Here is a 21,225-nt window from a genome sequence, read left to right as displayed (position 1 = left end):
AAGAAAACAGAAAAAAAACCAAACCACATACCCCCCCCCACATCCCTTGCCCTCAGAAAGAAAGGAGAGCAAAGATAAAAGGTATATGGCTGGAAACCATATAATTTGAAAGTTAAAAAAAACCCAAAGCAACACAACAAAACACACAACAAAAAACACAAGAAAAAGAGAAAGCAAGCAGGAGAGGAGATCCGAGAAGACGAAAATGAAGAAAGAAACCAAAACCAGGAGCAGAGTCAGGAGAGAGAACTTGGGGGTAGTCAGTGGGGGTGGCAGTAGGGCCAGGGTGAGAGTGGAGGGGCAGCGGAGGTGTTCCTGCACAGCTCCCACGTCGTCAGCTTCTCTGAGGCGCTCACGCTGGGGGACACAGGCAGCCCTCTCAGCAACAGCTCACGCCGGCGCAAGGGCACAGCTCGACTCCTCGTCGTTGCAAAAAGAAATTCTCTTGGGTTTGCTGTTTTTTGTTTGTTTGGGTTTTTTTTTTTTTGTCTTTTCTAGGGTTTTTTGTTTGTTTGTGGGTTTTGTGTTTTTGTTTTTGTTTTTTTTTAAGTTTTGTTTTTTTATTATTTAAAAGAAAAATACAGTGAAGACACTAGAAAGGACATTAAAAAAGAGAAAAAGCGAAGAGATGTTAGGAGAAAAGGCTCTTCCTGGCACTTCCAACACCAGCTGGAGTGTAACAAATAAAATCAGCCTTTTCTTCTACACTCCTGCCACCCCTCAGACCTACATTGTCCAGCTACTGCCCTTTCCTCTACAAGGGGCACTCGCTGGCCGTGCAAAGTCTCACACGCTTCATTACTGGCTTAGCACCCTCCTCCCCAACACCGTCACATTGCCAGAAAAGCATTCATTAAGAACCAGCAAAATGGCACCCTGGCCCAGCACCTTCCTACCCCTCTACCCTCCTGGAGAAATGAAAGCTACCTTCACACTCCAGGTAACCCATCCCCTCAAGGTTTTGGCAGACAACCTCACTCTTCCCTCTGAAGCCAAAAAACATCTTGCTGTAAGGCAAAAGGAAAGGAAACCTACCAATCCCACCCCCACAGTATCAAAGCCTTAACCTAATCCCTAATGCTAGCAATTCCTTCCTCTAAACCCACCACACCCAGGCACAAGGACAGGCTCACCTAAGCAAACACTGGTCCAGTGGCAATTGCTCCTCACTTCCCGAGGTGATCAAATGGCACACTTGTCTACAAGAAAAGAAAGAGGAGGTAAAGGGTGGAGAGGGACAAAAAGGCACAAAGGACACTAAAACACAGAATCAACACATTTCTCTCAGGACATCCTGCCTCCCCAGAGTTCACTGTTTCACTTCTCCAAACCACTGCGGTCTGGAATACAACCAGATGAAGGCTTCCTTCCAGTAAGACAGTACTGATCATGGCCTCCAGAAACTATGTAACTTAAGGTGTAACTTGGTAACACACTCTTCACCACACCAGAAGCTTCAATCTCGGGTCAACTCCAGCAGATGAGGTAAAAACAGACTATAGCCCCCACAACATTCTGTGACACCCAGATCAAGGCCGTGAACATCACATTAGGGACTCACCTGTGATGCTGAAATCCGTGACACTTCTTGCCGCCCTGTGAGGTCAGATGAGGAGACATTGGCAGGAGCTCCTCGGTGTAACCTCATGCTGACCTTCCGCTCCCTGTCCACTCTTGAGATTGCTCTGGGGGATGTGTTTCCTTTTGGGGCAGAGAAACACGAGACAAGAAGTTAGTCAATAGTTCCTGTTTGCAGCCAAAACCAGAGGAGGCACCATCCACCCCCTACTCACCGGACTGTTGGATTCGGGAGGTGGGAGTGGAGGCCATGGGCTCAGTGACATTGCGAAGGCGGTTGGCAGTGGCTCCAGCAGGTGGGCCAGGGGGCAGCGCTCGTGTGGCTGACCCCCGGAGCTGCCCCATCCTCTCTTCTCGCTCGTGCTCTCGCCGCTCCCGATCCACATCCTCGGGATTCCGGGCTGCTCCCTGAGGAGGAGAGAGCCCCCCACGCTACACATGGCTGTCAGAGACAGCAGCAACCCCACAAAGAAAACTCACGGTGCTCTATCACACCAAGAAAGCAGAGCTCTGACCCCAAAGTATGTTCTCCCCAAACCATTTCCCACTACACTTGAGAAGACTCCATTCTCTTCCAATAAGAAACAGAGAAACAAGCATATGCTGTTAGAGCTGTTACTGCAATCCATGTCTGTGTCCCACCTCCAAATACAGTTGTCTCCTGAAAACTTATCTCTACCAACCCATAGCTATATACCTATATATCAGGAACACTCACTAACAGTAGCTATACCCCTCAATTAGCATCACCAAACAACTCCACCCCTTTTCACTCTACCTGGCCCTCTGCCTCAAGCTGCTCACCAGGAGAAGCACAAACGCCAGGCAGTTTCCAACTTTCCAGCTCCACAATATGAATCAACCCCTGTCCCTCCAGCCCTTTCACCACACACACTCACAAATTTAAGCATGTTCCAGTCAAAGACGTAGTCGTAGGAGAAGCCTTGGCGGTGGAAGAGGTTGCGGAAGAGCTGCCGCAGGTACGAGTAGTCAGGTTTGTCATCGAACCTCAGTGAGCGGCAGAAGTTGAGGTATGTCGAGAACTCAGCTGGAAGGAGCAGAGAACAGCTGGTTGATGCACACCATCCAAACCCCCTGGCCTCACCGTGGAGCTGCTGTGGCCTCTCAGCAGCACCATGCTGGACCGGGACAGCACAAACACAAAGCTGTGTAATGAAAATGGAGCCTGATGGTCACAGTGCTCTGGACACTAAGAAGATCCCATGCTCATGCATCACTTTTCTGGCTGCTCCTTCAAGCAACAGGTATTAAGTCACAGAGCCAGCTGAAGGACAATCACAATGCAAGCCTAAAGAATAAAGGCTGGAGGTGATCTTTGGGAATCTCAGCTCAGACCAGAGGTCCTCCTAGTTCAGTAGCCTGTCTTAAGCAGTGGCCAGACACAGACAGCTACACAAGAGAATGACTAGGGCAAGTATGCCCCACTTCCAGCTTCCACCAAATAATCAGATCTTATACAAACTTCTCACTTCTAAGTTCCAGCAAACTCATTGCTCATACAGAGATCAACTCACCTCTGAACACCCTCTTGGCCTTTCCTGAACCTTCTAACCATATTCTTTCTGAAATGGTGGGATGGATCAGAGCTGCACAGTGCATGAAAGGTGCAAGTGGGCCACGGGTTTATGTACACTGCTTGGGCTTCTTTTGTTTCCTAGTAATGTCCAACATTCAATCCACTTTCTTCAGCAGACACCAAGCACAACAAGGTTGGTGCTTTCACAGAACCATCTACTCTTAACTGCAACAACACTTTGTGCACATGCCATGAGTACCAAGACTTCTCTCTCCTCACATACATTACTCCATGTTTATCTACTAAGAACTGCATTTGTCACTTCATTGCCTGGTTATTTCTGCAGTTCATCACAGTCAGCTCTCATCCTCATTACCCAGATTAACCCAGGATCATCATCATAACCCCTCTCACCTCACTGCCCACCCCCTTCTCCAGACTGTTTCTGAGGTTCTAAAGATCCCTCTCTGCACCCCCATGTCCTTAGTAACACAAGGATTGACTCTACACAACATCTATGTTTCCCACTTTGGGGCCAAACTGTATCACCACCAGTCTCTTATCCTTCTCATCACTGGTGTCAGCAGCACATCCTGGTCTGGGCCACTGGGCATTGCTTTTCAGGACTCAAGACTTAATGGGGTTTCACCAGGAAAGCAAGCCATGTACCAAACAAGGCAGCCATCAAGATGAGAGTACTTACAAGGGTACCCTTTGCAGAGCACCTCAATGGGTGTTGACATCTTCTTCTCACTGATCCTCTCATACTTTTGGCGCTTGGTGGCAGCCTTGAGGCCCTGCCAGGGCAGCGAGCCCAGGTTGAAATACATGAGCACGTAGCCCAGGCTCTCTAGGTCATCACGGCGACTTTGTTCTGCGGAAAGAAGTTAAAGGGGCAAGGAATGAGCAGCAACCACAACTACTTTGGCAATCATGCAGCTTTGTAGGTGAAGTTGGAAGGAAAGAATCAACCCTTCTCTCTTCTTGAGTAGATTTTTGTGGATAGACAAAGTTCTAGAAGACATTCTAGAACCAATTCCCAGAGGGACGTTCATACTGCAGAAGTGCTCCTCTCCCCATACAGTCCAACCCATTTCACAAATGAATACTCTGACTACCTTCTCACTTGGACAAGCCGTAGTTCACACAAGAATTTAAGAGGTCAAGAACTGCTGCAGCGATACTGCCTACTTCCCTATCCCAGAGGAAGGACACCTACACTTCTCCACCCAGAATTACACTTCATCCTGGGGATTAGTCATGGCAAAGGTAGTCATGGAAAGACAAAGCTAAGAGAAGCCCAACACAGCCCTTTCAAACACATCTAATTAACCTGCAGATACACTTTACACAGGGCAGAAAAAAGGAATTGGTGACCCCTCAACAACTTACATAAGTTACAGAGAGGCAATATATGGCTTAGTTCTCACTAAGGGTTAATTCTTGTTATCAGTTACGTCCTACTACCTGCCCATCCAAAGGCCAGTAGATTATCACAGCTCCCCTTACTCTGCCAGGCTCTTCTCAGTGATGTCCAGTGATAGGACAAGGGGTAATGGGAGCAAGCTGGAGCACAGGAGGTTCCACATAAAAATAAGGAAAAACTTTCTCCCTGTAAGGGTGCCAGAGCTCTGGAGCAGGGTGCCCAGAGAGGCTGTGGAGTCTCCTTCTTTGGAGACATTCAAAACCCACTGGGTATGCTCCTGTGTGACTTGCTCTAGGTGGTCCTGCTCTAGAAGGGGGGGTTGGACTAGATGATCTTTATAGGTCCCTTCCACACCTAACAGTCTGTGATTATGCTGAAGGAGTAACTGTAGCAGGTCCAGAAGTACTGACACAAGCAGTGAGTCTCCATGGGCCTTTCTTCTACCACCTGCCTCTCACTACCTCATAGTGGGTTTCTGGAGGTCTGGAAGGTTTGGCAAATCAAAAATATAGGGGGGGGAGGGTGGGGGGAGGGGAAGATCTCTCACTGTGTTTGCAGAGTAAAAGGAGGGTGACATCACTCCATAACTGAGAGAAGAGAGCCTTTGGTTGAAAGCACATGAAATGCCATGTTCCAAGACACGAGCAGAAGAGAATGCAGACATGCAGATCTCCAAAGCGTCTTACTTGCAACACAGAGAAATAACAGCTTGTTTTGTTGTTTCTTTTTTAACCCTCATCAACTTACTGCCTCAAGTTGCCCACTTTAAAAGGGGCTAACGCTTCCTAATCTCATCAGGCTGCTGCCAAAGATAACTACATGACCGGCTGGGAGATGCTCAGACGCTATGAAGGAAGCAGGGAGAAGCAGCCCACAGGCTTGCATTTAGCCTAAGGCTGGGATACGTGTACCCTTGGAGTGCTGCAATTACACACCACGCATACCAACTAACTAAAACTAAACAGTATTTGATAATGACATACATTCTGAGACAGGAAGCCTGTGGAAATGGGGAGTCAGAATGCACATCTAGGGCCTGAAAGCAGAGGTGGTGAAGGTAACCTTCTCAATCCTGCAATTTGCCAGCCCTTGACTTAGCCATACTGTAGCTTTAAAGCCTGTAGCTGTGGATTTCCTGCCTGGAGCATGGGGGTGCCTCTCAGAGCAGTAGATGAAGGTAGGGCAGGAACCAGAGAAGCCTACTGAACAGATGAATCAGCCTTTTAGAAATAAATCAGGATTTTGTCTCTCAAATCTTGCTTGAACTCCATGCTTAAGGCAAGATGGACCACACCTCTCCACTTGCATGGAGCACAGCAAATGTACATCTAGACAGAGTCCTAGTGATTTCAGGAAGGCCAGAATTAAAGATCTGAGGTTAGGGAGACTGAAGTCTGTGTGGAGTGCTACATGTCCTTACTAGAGGCAAGGAAAGGAGTTACAAAACCAAACTGGGCAGCTCAGTAGTATCCATTACATGCATGTAAACACAACTGTGCCTTAACACAGCAGCCTGATAGAGGAAAAACAACTGTAAGCAGGACATCAAATTATTTAAGAGCTGAATGATAAGTGTCTGATTGGGTTGCATCCCTGAAGCATTATTTCTCAGGCACATGTGGTCATTGTAGCCCACAATTTCAGTGATACTCAAATCCAGGAGGGCCACGAAGTACCAACAGATGGGTCATAGTTGTCAGGCTACCTCACAACACTGTAGCTATCCTTTCACCTGTAACCCTAACTGCAAGATCTTCAAGTAAACCCTGGATGATGGTGAAGAACAACAGAACATCATCTTATTTCTTTGTAACATCACCTGAAGATGAAACAACTCCCCAGGCTACCTCCAAATTCTTCATCTTTTTGCCTGGCCTCATACACCAAACAGCCACAGGACACCAGACAGCATTGGACAGCAAAAGTGGAGTAATTAATTATTTTTGGGGGAGTGGAAATCACATTTACTCATTACAGAAACATTATTTAACTTCACTGTTCCCACTTTTAGAAGCTTGACAATCGTTGACTAACTCTCTCAGCGTGCCTAGGATGCAAGCAAAAGGTCTCACTTTGCAGTTCAAGAGAGAAACGAGCGACCTGAACACATGTCCAGAGCAAGTCAGCCCAGAAGCAGGATTACAGTCATGACCTGCAACACTACATCATGCTTCCTCTGTTTCATTTCAGCTCCTCAACTCTTCCACAATAGATGGGGGACTGCTAAGACACTGTAAGACACTCATCCTCTCCTCCACTAGCTCACAAAGCCCCTTCCAACATAAAACACATGACCTCTCAAACCCAACCCACTCTGCAAGCAAACTCGGGCCAGTTCCCTCCCACTACCAGGGAGGCTCCGAGCCCACACCTTCACTCCCTTCCCGAAGCAGGGTCCTCAGAAGGAGCTGAGTCAGGGGTGAGTAGCAGGATGAGTTTACTCAAGGAAGACATGCTTAGGCAAAGGACAGGAGACTGAGGACTGTATTGCCCTGGATGTAAAGTTTGCAATAAGAACTTGTTTCTTTGCAGTGCCAAGTGCCTCCTGATCCCCAAGGATAATGCCTCCCCACACACCAGTTCTACCCATGGCAGCAGCCCTGCTCCCAAGCAGGACTCCCTAGAAATCAGCTGGGGCCAGCCCAGCTGCAAGCAGTCTTAAGCAACATTTTCCTGACTACATACTCAGATCCGATTTTGTTCATGCTGGGAATACACTTCCCCTTTCTCTCTCCACTGCCTGACAGCAGCCTTTAAAAATAACACAAAAGCCCAGAATGGGTGACAGAGGGCAGGATGAGCAGAACAATTTCATGCTCTGCACAGCTTACACTGATGCCATCTAGGCCATGCATTTGGGGAAGAACTGTGCCCTGCCCCCAGCCTCTTCTCATCCAGACAAAGCCCACCAGACTTCTTCCAAGACTGTCTCCTGGGCACCCTTGGGCATCTATTTCCAACTTTACAAGTTCCAGAGGGTGCAAGGGACTCTCACCCCCAGAGCATGTGAAAATTGACTGGAATGCGTGAACCAAAGCCTGCCCAGTCCAGTGACTCCCTCATCAGCAGGCCTCCAGCTGTGGAAACCCTCCTCAGTCTTGCCTCCTACTTTTTCACCCGGTCACTGAGAAAAGAATGTGTTTCCACCAGACATTGGAATGCCCAACCCTTAGCTTGCACATTCAAATAAAGGCATTTATTCATTTGCTATTCCTGTCACACGAATACCTCCTGGTTCCTTCCCTCTCCCTAAACCACATTAATGTAACATTAAGACAGAGAATTTAGTCTCAGAGAAGTAAAACTCAGAATGACAGTTCCCATGGCAAGGCTGCTAACTCACAAACTTGTCTGTCACACACCTTGTGGCAAGGTCTTGACAACCAGGAACTCCAGCTGCAGCACCAACACCCCCTTCCCCTTTCCTTCAGGCAAGTCATGTAACCTTTATGCCATTCAGGAGAGCTATCTGTAACATGGAGATAATTCACCTGAGACCTGTTGCACAGAGTAACTCACACCCAGACTTTCCCAAAGCAAAGGGCACAAAGAGAGCAGCAGCTTTGCTGAGGTCGATGGCATATGCAATCTGCCCTTGGATTAGTGTTCAGACATTGTTTGTTCACCCTGATACGCAGGCCGAGCACCAGCAGCACAGGGCTAAGCTGGAGCAGGATGAATAATCAAGTCCTTCAAAAAAAACCCCACAACCAGACATTTAGCCTCTCATGAGGAGTTCAGACAGAGTAGGCACACAAAAGAATTGATAGACATAGTAGTGAGAATTATTTTGTGCCTGTCTCCTTGTGGCAGTTACCATGGCTGTGGAAATCTTGACTAAGTCTATAGAGAAGCAGTTATATATAAGCAGGTCAAGTCAAAATACAGAAGAACTTGGAAAGCTCTACAGGAACTATTTTTACTATGTGGAAGAGTTCAGGAGATCACAGATCACTTTCAACAGGCAACACTCCCCATTTTCATATAAATACAATGTTTTCAGTCTACCCTTATACAGTGTTAAGCAAGAAAGACTGTGGGAAACTGCTTTATTTTCTGCAGGTCAGGTCTTGACTCCACATTTCTGAGAAACCATCTGCAAGAGGGGAAAAATGGGAAGCTTTCCCTAGGAATAATGAAGACATGAAATCCTGTGGAAGCTGCTAGCTTAAATTTTTTTTAAGTTCCTTGCTTTGATTTTCAAATTCCCAGCTGATACATTCCATCCTAAGAGCTCCTCACGACAGACTGAGCTGCGAGGACTGAAGATACCTTCCTGGGCCTGTAGTCAGGGCAGCTTCAGAGTTTCTGCTCTTCAGATTTGCTGCTTAGTAGCAGTAAAGTCAGGGAGCCTTGCTGATGAAATAGGGCCCCACTGTACCAAGTGGCACACAAACACATACCAGGAGACAATTTGGGAGCGCAGAGGGTCACAAAGATCTAGGGATGCAAGACAGGCGTAACAGTTCTTTACCCACCATCTCCACACAGGTCAGCAGCAGAGCCAGGCACAGAAGCCCAAACCTCTCTTTCTGGGGACACACTACATCCCCTGGAAAGATGCCCACCAAGGGGCAACAGCCATGCTCACCTATTCCCAGGTGGGTGTTGATGGAGGCATAACGAGCGGTGCCAGTCAGGTTCTTGTTTTCCCGGTAGGGAATGTGCTGGTGGGTCCGGGCGTCTCGGTACTTCTTAGCCAACCCAAAATCAATGATGTATACTAGGTTGCCTTTTTTGCCAAGGCCCATAAGGAAGTTGTCTGGCTTCACATCCCGGTGGATGAAATTCTTGGAATGAATGTACTCAATACGGCTGATCTGGAGACAGGGGAGCAGGTAAGTAAATAGTGAGACAAGTGAGAGGGTAACTCAGCTACACTACATCTATTGAGTTAGCACCCTATCCAGGACTCTGGCCTGTCAGAGCAGGGAAAAGGACATTCTGCAGAGAGTATCAGAGAAAACAGCCAAGGAAAAAAAGACACCCTCTGGGAGCAGAAAGATCTAGAGACAAAGAATGGAGATGAAGTTCACTTCTGCACACCAGCCCAGACCTCCATCAGGGGAAGTCACCTTTAGTATCACAAGGACAGATGGGAAGCAAGTTTGTATGGACTAAAACTTCAGCTTCAGTACTGACACAAGGAGTCTTTAAAAAAAATTAGCCAGGCTGGGAAAGGAGAGGGTACAGAAGAGCTAAGGGTCTTAAACCAAGGCATAGGCAGTTGAGTCAGCATCAGTAGCAATGGCAGTCATTCATTACCTGTGCAGAAGCAGCCATGCTCACAACACATGGGTGAGCAGCAGGGGAAGGAAGAAGGGATGGAGATCAAGAAAAGCCAGCAGTGCCTAGGTTCCAGGCCCCCAGCTTCATCAAGAAATAGAAACCTGGCAGCCACTTACTGCTAAATCAAAAAAGCCTAGGATATAGCATTCTTGAGAAGAGGGGTGGGGGTGGGGAAAGGCACCAAAAAGGAGAGTAGGCACAAATGCTTCTAGAGGAAACTCACCATCTGGTCTGCCAGGAGCAGAACTGTCTTGAGACTAAATTTGCGGGAACAGAAGTTGAAGAGATCTTCCAGGCTAGGCCCCAAGAGCTCCATCACCATCACATTATAGTCCCCCTCTGCTCCACACCACTTAATGGAGGGGATACCCACTGGGGAAAGAAAGAGATTAAGTCCACAGAACAGAAGAAAACTGCTGCACCCCCACTGAGATGATCATATCTAACACCAAATGATTTCCCCTCTAAGGCTCTCCAGAATCATTTCTTCCTTCAACCACACCCCCAGCCCCATCCTTTCCTCCTCATCTCACCTCCTCCCTGCATCATCTTGTAGAACTTGCTTTCAATGTGGAGCTGGGGATGCTTGGTTTTGACACATTCCAGTTTGATGGCCACCTCTTCACCAGTTGCAATATTGGCTCCTGCATAGAAATGAGGGTGAAACGAAGATTGAACATGCTTCCACTGAAGCTAAACACTTTTAACAAGGCCTATACAGATACCAAAACCTTAAGATTTGCCCTGAAATTTTTTCTGTGGCAGAAATGACATTCAACCACTTTAACCTCATGCAGAGTTTCCAGCACTGCCGTTTCCAAAGCAAGGCACATGATTAGGAATCCAGCTCTCATTCTATAGCCAGGCTAGAACAACAGTCCTATAATGTATTAACTACCTGGTTATCTCAAAAAGTGCCAGGCTTTGGGAGGTCAGTCTTTATGCAGCAGCAGCAGCACCTAAACCAATGCAAGTTTTAGCTGTCCCTGATCATGTAACTATCCCTTGAAGCCAAGCCAGCCCCTCAGACAGTGATATGGAGCACCTGTTCTGGAGAAAAATTGCTACTTACCTCAGGTAAATGATTTCAACAGAGCAAATTAGTTCAGGAGGAGACACTGCTAACATTCCCACCTACCTCTAGTTTCTCCACAGCCCTGACCTGCTCAATACAATTTCCAAATCTCCAGCTTCTCCCTCTCCTGAGGGCTTTAATAATACCTTTATCTTCTGCCAACACAGAAACATTTGCTATATCCCAAATTAGAAGCATGAAGAAATAAAGTGAATCTTCGTTGAAGGTATTCCCAGATTGTTTGTGACTACACAAAACCATCACCCCACACACTTCTTTCCGAAAAGAACTGAGCTGCCAGCCACAAAAGCAAAAGCCAGCACTCTGGTCCCAAAGTGCACTGTCAAAGGAGGGAAGGGACAGTCTCTGTCCCATCCTAACCAAGAAGATTCCAGATGTTTCACATCATCCTAAAAGGGAAAGAATTAAGATCTGCACACAGGTCACAGGAACGACACTCAAGACTTGCTCGTCTCTCTTCCCCTCCTATGCTTGCCTCGCACACACAGACAAGCTCTTCCTTACTTCCAGAGCTATTAAAAGTTGCACTCAAACGCAATTCAGAAAGCAGCTCTGACCATCAACAGGTTATGAACACTGTCATGAAATAAACTACCCCAGAACATAGGTGCCACACATGAGCTGGAGTCAAGGATGATGTTTTGTATCTAATTTTGGTTGGCCTGGTTAATTTGTGCCTTCCAATCTCTGTGAAATGACTTTCAGAGCCCACAAGGACAGCTGTAGAAAGACCTCCATTCATCTCCCTTCACACACCACCTCCAGAGACAGAGACCAAAGGAAAAAAGGAAGTATTTTTACAAGTGGATCCCTCTGGATCCTAGGAGGATCCATCCCCTGTTGAAGACTTCTGGCTTGTGCATTAAGTTAGCCAAGAGCTGCCTGGTGGCAAAAAGATGTCATCTAGATACTATAGCACTGGGTCGAGACAGACAAGCTGCTAGGAATTTGTAAGAGGAACAAAAACCATCAGGGCCTAGAGGGATTGATTTACTAAGAAAGATTAAAAGATCTAAATATGTAACATAGGCAAGAGATACAACTAAGAAGGGTGGGGAAGAAGAATGGGACATGACAACAGTCTGCAAGTATTTGAAGGCTGTAAACAGTAAGGAGGGAAAGGAATTATTTAGGGTGCTCCGAGGGAGGGGAAGGAGGAGCAATGGGATGAATTTAATAAGGGATTTTACTCAAGAGCCAGAAGAAGGGAAAGGGGAAAAAAAGAGATCCTGAGAGCTAGAGCCACTTGTCTAATGGTTACTTTTGGAAAGATGATGATATTTTCCACTTAAAAACTGTTGGCCAGTAAAGCAAGTCTATACATTCCCTTAACTCCACAACAACACTCCACCAGGACTGGAAGAAGGAAAAGAGCACAAAAAGGAGCTCAGATCACGGTAAGAACATGGTCCTGGACTAATATCGACCTTTTTAATTGGTGTTCAATCACTAGCCCTCATTCAGAATGGAAACATCCAGAGCATTCAAACAAGCATGAGCACTTCTTTCCCTTTTCCCTTTCCCCTGCCTTTGTGGAGGCTTTCCTCCAAATGTTCTGCAGTATCTCCCTTCTTCATTCCCTGGGGGAATTTCTCCCTGTCATAGTCCATCTGCTGACACACATGCAATGGTAAGATTTGCTGACTTTTGGCAGCAGTAGCATTAGCATTTCAAATGAACCCTACTCCCAAAAGTTGAACAGTGGAAAAATGAATGGGTTCTCATCTCCACATTACCCTGCACTGCATCCATATACGAGGCTGTCTGCAGCTAGGGATGTAAAGCAGGAAAAGGGAAAAGAGGGCTAAGTGTCAAGAAAACTTAAGATTCTGCAAAATGTGAATATGCCATTCAAATAATCAACAGGGTCTTCAGCCCCACGCTCTCCATAGCCCAAATAAGTGTTAGTCTCTCAAAAGAAGAAACAACCCTGTGGCCTGGATAAGCAAGAGCAGAACCAATTGGACCTAATGAGATGCTGTTCTTAGCTGAGAGGGGGTCACCATCTGAAAGCTTTAGGCTTGTTCCCTGCCCAAACCCCGACACATCATCAGGTTGCTCCCTGTGCAGGTTCTTTGGCTAGAGATCTGCCCAGACTGAGAGCACTGCAAGCAAGGAGAGAATTTAAGGGCAGGAGTCTCTCCGATCCTTTGTTCCATGCTTTAACCACCATCTTTTTCATCAATACAAGTACAAAAGCAACAGTTCTCCATTGCCTCTCCAGCCTAGAAAGGATCACATTTCAGACAAATGCAGCAGAGCTTGCCTCAGCTTCAGCCACTCGAGAGACGTATGTAGGATTGGGGATAATTCCTAACATCCACCCCCAGTCTCGCTCCGCTGTGGGGGCTGCACAGATTCAACTCATTCATCACGAGCTGTTTGCAACAGGGCCCCAGGGACAGAGGATGTCACCGGCTAAACAGGATCTTTTCCGAGTGAGAGCCCTGCTGCGTGTCTGCTACAATAAACACCACCCTGCCGGCACATCGCGCAAGCCGACAGGCACAGCTCCCACTGCCCGCTCCCCTCTCCACACGCTGGCGAGGGAAGAATGGAGGGCTGGGAACAGATGGAAGAAGTCAGATAGGGCGAGAGAGAGTTAACAGGCCAGGAAACAAAGGGAAGGCACTCCCCTCCCAGCAAGGGAGGAGCCAGCCACCAGGAACTGTCCCCAGCCAGCGCAGGTCCCAGCATGCTTTGTCTGCCGAACCATGCCCAGCTCCTCTCCGCTGTCCCCTCCAGTGAATCCAGGCCCCAACGATTCCTAAAGGACCCTGCCCTGCCTCTCGGCCAGCACCTCTGACAAAGCACCTCTCCTCCGACGGCCAGAGGTCTCAACAATTCCTCTGCAAACTGGGTTTCGCTCTTCTGAGTGAGCAGTTTTAGAGCCAAAAGGGCTCACTAAGGCCCATAGGCAGCCCAGTCTCGTTTCCCACCCTCCCAACCCAACATGGGGAGAAGATGCCCTTCAGCACATCTATCCCCCAAGGTAGGGCATGGAAGGAAGGCACTGTGCTTTAAGCCCCAGCTAAGGATTAACAGAAGTTCATTCTTTGTGTCTGCCCATGTAGAAATTCTGGTTTCCTTCTGACAGGAAAATCCCAAAAAGCACAACATGCAGCACCCAGTGGTTACAGAGCAGGTGAAGGAACCAACATCCTGAAAGAGAGAAGCTGGGGATAAACCACGCAGCCCATGCTCATCCTCAGGAGACAAACAAGGCTTGTCTGCCTCTGCTCTGTCTCTACATCATTATCAAGGGAAAGAACTGTGAGGTGAACGTGGTACACGAGGGAAGTCTTCATGAATGTGTCCCTCTGTCTGCAGAGCAGACCAGCCCATGAGAGCATAGCACAGGCATAAGCGTCCTCCAGACATACCATCACAGACTACACGGCTGATCCCTCCAGGCTGGGGAGTCACCCAGGCTCCAAGAAGTCTCGCTATCACTGCTTCAAAACATGCTGGCTTGCACCTCAATGAACTTCACAAGGGCTTTGATATTGCATTCAAGCAACTTGGTTGAACTCGCTAGCTGGAGGCATCCCACTGTGCTCACCACACTAGGGCACTGGGGCTTCCTCCACCTCTCATGTTTGCTTACAGGCAAGGCAGGCACAACCCCTTCACCAGGGCCTGTTTTGCATGTCCCCTTCGCACAGGTGGACAACATGCTGTGTGGTGCAGAGGAATGCAGTATCAGGTCTTTCCGTTCCATACCTCCCTCTTTCTCCACACGTACTCCAGATGTTTTGCAAGATCCTAACAATTAATACTCTCCTTGAGAGAGTCTGGAAGGCTTCAAGCCCTAGAATAGCTGAAAAATGCTATGTCTGGTCTTTGACTCCTCAAACCCTAGCACCTGAAAATTTAAAGCACCATCACCCAAGACATTAACTGGCTGGAAAGCCTCAGAGGAGTGGCATAGAGGAGTAGGCTTCAGTAAAGGCAGCAGACAGTAGAATTGGGATCCCAGATCCATTATTTATCAACTATGTTCATGCTCTGGATAAAGGTGGCAATGAAGCCTGTTACTGATGATTCCCACAGGATACTTAATCAAAAGAGTCTGCCAACACCAAATCAGCAGAGAATAATAAAGCAAGAGGGAAACGGAGATAAAAGCCAAAAGGTTTAGAAGAGAGAATGTGATTTACAAACACAGGGAAAAAGTAATGTGAATTAGAGGTATTCAACACAAAGAGAGGGAGAAATGGGAAGACGTTGCAGAATTTGGAAGAGATCACCTACAATACAGCTGACAGTGCTCTAAGGCCAATTCTGCAACCTGATACAATGTTGGTGATGGGGGAAGCCAAGGAGACCCAAAGCAGCCTATGCAGAGGCATCACATTACGGAATCATTCAAGGGTAGCCCTTCACTGCCAGGCTCTGAAAATGCCACACCTCAAATGCTGCGTAGGCTCTAAGTTGCTGAGCAGATGGACAAACTAGGAAAAATTGAAGCAGCAAGACTGAGGGGTGGTGGATGCATAAGGAAGCAAAATACAACTTAAAAGTTAAGGAGCACATGATGACCACCTGTAAGTGCTCAAAGGGTGCAAATACCAAGAAGGGAGAGAGTAGTCGGTCTGCCAGCCTGCAGGACTACAGCTAACAGATAGTGGTGAGAATAAGGAGACAGCTAAAGCTACACCAGCTCTCACAGAGGGATTGATGAGGCTGCTAGGTAATCTCACCACTCTGGCCCCATATGGTTTGAAATATCAGCAGGCAAGGCATCAGGGAAGACATCTACACATCAGCATGGAGGCTTGGAAGAGGTTCTGCCCAGGTGATCTGATGTGATAACAGGAAACCCAGTGTCTCATGAGCTCTGTCTATTGAGCTCCCACCTTAGGTCATTCCAGACACTAATTAAATCCCACTACAGATGTAACAGACCTGGGGCCTAGGATTTGAACCAGGTCAAGCCTCTTTGGCCTGTTTTATACCTACTGGTCACAGACACTGGACCACCTCTTCCACTATTAGTCTTCCAAAAATTTTTATCCCTTCCACCTTGAAGAAACAGCCATCTCCTCCTTTCCACCACCCACTCTTTGCAGAGTTTATACCCAACCCCCCACCAAGCTCAAGAAAAGGAGGTGAGAGAGCTGGAGTAGGGTGTATGACAAATATGCCCTGAATATCCCAAATCTAAAATCAGCCTGATCAAACACTGCTGTGTCTCCAATATCTGCAAGGCAAAGCTGAGCTCATCCCACTTTCTTTACCACCAAGCCAGCAGCAACTAGCAGCATTCCCTGAAGCTCTTTTTCTCTCCACTACCCTGTGTCTTACATGGTGCCCACAAATATCAACTGACAAGAAAAACAACCCCCAAAATAATGATGCAATTGAGAAAAACAACTTTGCAGGTGGAAGGACAAAGACTCACACTCACCTAGGTAAATGTCTCCAAATGAACCACTGCCAATCTTTCTGCCCAGCCGGTATTTGTTCCCCACTCGAAGCTCCATGGTTCAGTCGTGCTGGGAAAAGAAGCACAGAAAGCACAGCGTCAGAGCAGAAACAGGAAGTGAATCATGTAAGACTACAGAAGAGACCTCTCCACTTCACCCAGAGACTGGGTACATTTTTAATCTTGAAATACTTCACTTTCTACACAGCCTCTATCCCCCTCTCCTGATCTCCCAGATGCCCAGGAACACTGTGAGCTAGAAACACTGCAGGAACTGGACCTTTTCAAGAATGTTTTCCCTGTTTCCATTGTAGGAATGAAGGAGGAGTGAATCCCTTCTCTATCATTTTGTTCAGGGACTGGAGGGGCAGGAAATCGCTCCTAAGGAGGTTTCATTGGGTGATTACTTCACACTACCACAAAGAGATATAGTACCACACATTGTTAATCTACAGGATCCGGCACTTGGACAGTGTCAACCTCATGAGACATCAGAAGGGACAGGCATAGTAAATCCTGTGAGGATGAGGAGAAGTGCTCTCTGGTCCAACCCCAGACCAGCACATCAGTGGCAGTGAAGTACAGGATCCAAGGGCTTCAAGAGACAGACGGACTCCCAGGAGCAAGCGACTCCATCACCCCTAGGCAGGAGCCAGCACAGGGACAGGGAGGAGACATCTCCCTGAACTGAACCCTGCAAGGCATGCACTGACTAGGAATGCCACTTGCTTATCTCCACACACTTGTGCTGATGGGATCACAGCCTACTCTGGTCTGAGTCTCTCTGCCTCTACTGCCTACCTAGGTGTGCCAGCTGTTTGTTTTTAGCAGCTCAGACCTTTCCTCATCCTTTTACCTGAGGTGATTAGCTAACCCTTTGACCTGCTATACCCCATCAACATGCCCAGGCTTAGCCTACTCACCTTCCACAGAAAACCAGCTAGGTGGGAAGACCATGGCCACAGAGTCTGGTCTCCCTGCTAACCTCAACTTCTGCTGCAAACACCTCAGCCAAACACAGTTCCACAGTTCCCCTATTAACAACCCCCCCTTGGCCTCGCCCCTTCTGTGGACACCAATTTATTCTAGTAACTGTGGCTCTTCCCAAGACAGCCAACATGTCTCCTTTTAGAGGGATCTGCCACATTCCTAATTTATGCAATGCCACATTATTAGCATACAAAATGCAGACACAGAGCCTGTTGGGGACAGGAAAGGTGAGGAATGATTCATGTTTTCACAAGTAGGTGAGAGGAACTTTCCCTTGCTGGAGCCTGGTAGGAAGGAAGCATCACTGAAGAAAAGGAGGGATGAATGGCTTTGTGAGACACAAGCACACACACACACACAAAAATAATCTCAGCTACAGGATTCTGAACATACTACAAACCCAGAGCTGCTTCTCCTGCCCCAGGAGATGGGATTACAGAAAGAGGAATGGACGGGCTGCAGAGACGTACAGGGAAATAATCCTATCAAGACATTCAGGGGACGACGTGAACCCTGAAAGCAGAGCTCCAGTCACCAGAAACCACACACAAAACAGTAAGAGGTGGAGTCCCCTCACCTAGTATTTACTTATGCATGTGGGTTTCTCTGTGTCTAAAGTCTACAAAAGCCTGTGGCTATTTCTGACTTTCTTACTAGAAGGAATGTAGGCAGAGCCTTGGGAACCAAACCAGGAGGCAGGTGTACCTGGGTGAGGGCGCAGCAAACAGACATGATTTTCATCCGCTGCCTGCTGTTCTGTATAACCACATTAACATACATCTGACTTGCTTACACTCCTACTCCAATAAACGATCAAAGGTCTCTGTCCCCAGGAGCCCATTACACCACTGTCAGGAAGATAGCTCTCGAGCCTCCTTCCTTCATGGCCGTGCTTGCCCAGGCCTGCGAATCCTGAGCACTTCCACTTGAGTCCTACTCCCAGCTGGGACAAGCACCACCAAGCAAGATGAAGAGGACAGGCAATAGGTATCTCAGGGGTTCCCCCTGCACCCAGGCACAACATTTACTGGGCTGCAACGCCGCAGTCCCAAGCCTAAATTTGGTTCCACCCTTCTGGGACAGGCAGGAGCCAGGTTAAGAAGGGTTTCCTTGCACAAGGAGGCAGCAGCCCTTCTAGCTGATTAAGCAACAGGCTCTAAGGGGGAATGTAAAAAATGCTCTGGGACGAGGGGGTGGAAGTAGGAAGCAGAATAATGGAGTGAAAAATCATGGTCTCGCACAGCTGTCCTTTTGCCTTATCTCCCCCCAACACACATACACAAGTGTGCTTGGAAAACCTGCAGGCAGGATCGCCAGAGAGCAACAGCCTGGATTCATGGAGAGGGGGCAGGACACACACACCCCACCCCCCAGCAACTGCTGCTCCAGGAGTTCAAACATCTACCACATTTGCTTCTACTTCACATATGTACCCCCACCATCTAGAGCTTCTGCCCTTTATCATGTGATCTTCAGGTCTACTAAGACATGAAGAAGAACGAAAATTTTACATGCAAAATTCATGTTACTATACATGAAATTCATACTGCTCCCCTCTGTATTATTTATCTGGGTAGAATTTAAAAAGCCCTCCCTCCCGCCCTCCCAGCAGGCTTAACCCCCCCTGCCCTGCCACCCTTCCTGCACTCTCCAGCCAAGGCAGCGTTCCCAGGGGCTGCAGGGCAATCATTTAGTTAAACCATTTAGTTTTCCATAAGGGATTAACACACATACAACCTCAAAGCGAGTGTGTGCCCTGCATGAGCGTTTGCATACATGAATACCCAGCATTACACAGACACCTACAATATACTACACAGCCTCAGAAAAAGAAAATAAAATACTACCCAGCCACCAGCACTGCTTCCCCACACACACCATTCTGCACCAATCCCTCTTTATATAATATAAAATACCCACATACAGGCACAAAGGCCATTATATAAACACATGATAAGAGCTGATCCCGTACTGCTATATCAGTGCTGATGGCGACCAAACACACAGGGACCATCTCGGGGCAGGGGAGGATACACGGATGGACGGGGGGCCACCTTGGTCCCACCTGAGAGGATTTAGGAATAAGAAGATGTCTTGGCTAGCAAAGGCCATGAAAAAACCAAACCCACGGCTCAATAATGGAGGCTGCCGAGCCCAGCTACACTCCAGCTTTTGGTGGGAGTGTGGGGAGTGGGGGCTGCTTTGCCCATGGACCATGAAGGTTTTACGTGGCTTTTTGTGTGTGCGTGTGTGAAAGGAATAAAGGAAGAGGCTGGCAAAAATATTAATTTGAACTGGCTTAAAAATGGGAAGGAAAAAGAGAGGAAAAAAAAAATGATTACATTTTGATTGAATTGTAGACCATCGAATCCCTCCAGATCCTTTCACGCTTACAAAAAAAAAAAAAAGGAGAGCAGCATATTAAAAAAGGGGGGGGGGGAGGGAGGGAGGAGGAACCCCAAAGAGCGTTTGGTCATTTGAGGAAGAAATAGCCACAACAGGAAAACTGAGGGGGAACAAAAAAAATAATAATAAATACGTCCCTTACACCCCCACCCCCTACAGGCAAAACACTACGCGAAGACAGCCTTACCCGGGCTGTTATTTTTCCGGGTAGGTAACAAAAAGCAGCCACCCCCGGGAACGGCGCTGAACTTCTCCTCGTTCTCCACCTCCTCGCTCCCGGCCGCGGACCCCCGCCCCTACAGCCCCCCACCCGCACAAAAGGAAACATGGAGCCCTTCTCACACACATCCCCTAAAAGCAGATCCCCCGCAAAACAGGCAATGAGAGGGGCTAGGAAGAGAGACAAGGAGCATCAGTGAGCGGGAGAGGTGGGGGGATAAACCCACCCCGGGAGCGGCCCCCTGCGGGAACCCCCGCAGCCCTCCGCCGACAACTGTACGGCACCCCCTCCTCGTTCGCTCCGGCCCCGCCAGCTGCCAGGCAGAGCCCCGACAGGGGGAGAAAAAGAAGAGAGCGGAGTCTCCCCGTACAAAATACACGGCCGCCGGTGGGGGGGACCCCCTCCCCGCACCCCCACAAAAGCGCTTTTGTCCCCCGCTGCACCCCTCCCCGGCCTGGCACATCGCGCCCTGCCCTCCCCTCCCCCGCCCCCTCCCTTCCTCCCCCTCCCTCCCTCCCTCCGCGCACACAAAGAGCCGGAGGGGCCGCCTTTCCCCCGGGGTTTGCGCCCCAAGATGGAGGCGGGCACCCCCCATACCCACCCTGACGGGAAGGGGACCGTGTGGGGCTGCTGCTCCGCCGGCTGTCAGGGGGCCAGGCGGCCGCGGCGGGAAGGATGACGGAGGATTGGGGAGGGCTGGTGGCGGCCGTGCTCGACGCGTCCTTCCTTCCTTCCTTCCTTCGTTCAGCTCAGCTCGGCTCAGCGCGGCGCGGCGCTGCCTGCCGCCTCCCGCCCGCTCGCCGTCCCCTCCAGCCGGCGTGTGCTCGGCACAGCCCGGCGCTCACCCAGTTTCCATTGAGCCCCGGAGCCAAACCCACTGATGTCACCCAACGCAGCCCCGGCCCTCCTCCTTCTCCTCCTCCTCCGCCCATCGTTAAAGGCACAACTGCCCGCCGCCGTTCTCGCTGCGCTCCCGGCCTCCGTCCTCTCAAAGCCCCTCCGAGGGTGAGGCCTAACCCCCACATATAGGGAATGGATTTTGGGGGCTATTTGCCTGCAACAACTGCCGGGCGATCCGCTGAAGATTTCTCCTCAGCGCAGGGGAGTGGGGCAACAGCCCACCCGTGGCAGCTCATTGCAGTGGGGGCTGTGGGGCAGCTCCAATATGCCACTGTTGTCACCACGGCAGGGTCATCAGCCCTTGGCCTCGCTTGGGGATCCTCACACAAGGGTCACTGGGTCCCATCACAATGGC

General features: G+C 48.8%; 1 protein-coding gene across 1 annotated transcript; it reads right to left on the bottom strand.

Moving 5' to 3' along the window:
- Positions 1-503: 503 nt before the first annotated feature.
- CSNK1E (casein kinase 1 epsilon) lies at positions 504-20,832 on the bottom strand. The gene is made up of 11 exons (XM_054167901.1): positions 20,572-20,832; positions 16,337-16,424; positions 10,364-10,474; positions 10,054-10,202; positions 9,133-9,361; positions 3,819-3,989; positions 2,478-2,626; positions 1,794-1,986; positions 1,562-1,701; positions 1,134-1,199; positions 504-592 (listed from the first exon to the last, which is right to left on the bottom strand). The coding sequence occupies exons 2-10, from the start codon at positions 16,410-16,412 to the stop codon at positions 1,167-1,169; spliced, it is 1,251 nt and encodes a 416-aa protein (XP_054023876.1). The 5' UTR covers positions 16,413-16,424; positions 20,572-20,832; the 3' UTR covers positions 504-592; positions 1,134-1,166.
- Positions 20,833-21,225: the final 393 nt, after the last annotated feature.

The sequence above is a fragment of the Dryobates pubescens genome, chromosome 15 (genome assembly GCF_014839835.1).
Source record: "Dryobates pubescens isolate bDryPub1 chromosome 15, bDryPub1.pri, whole genome shotgun sequence".
Lineage (NCBI taxonomy): Eukaryota > Metazoa > Chordata > Aves > Piciformes > Picidae > Dryobates > Dryobates pubescens.
The sequence above is the reverse complement of the archived record's forward strand: the minus strand, read 5'-3'. Positions and strand labels throughout refer to the sequence as shown.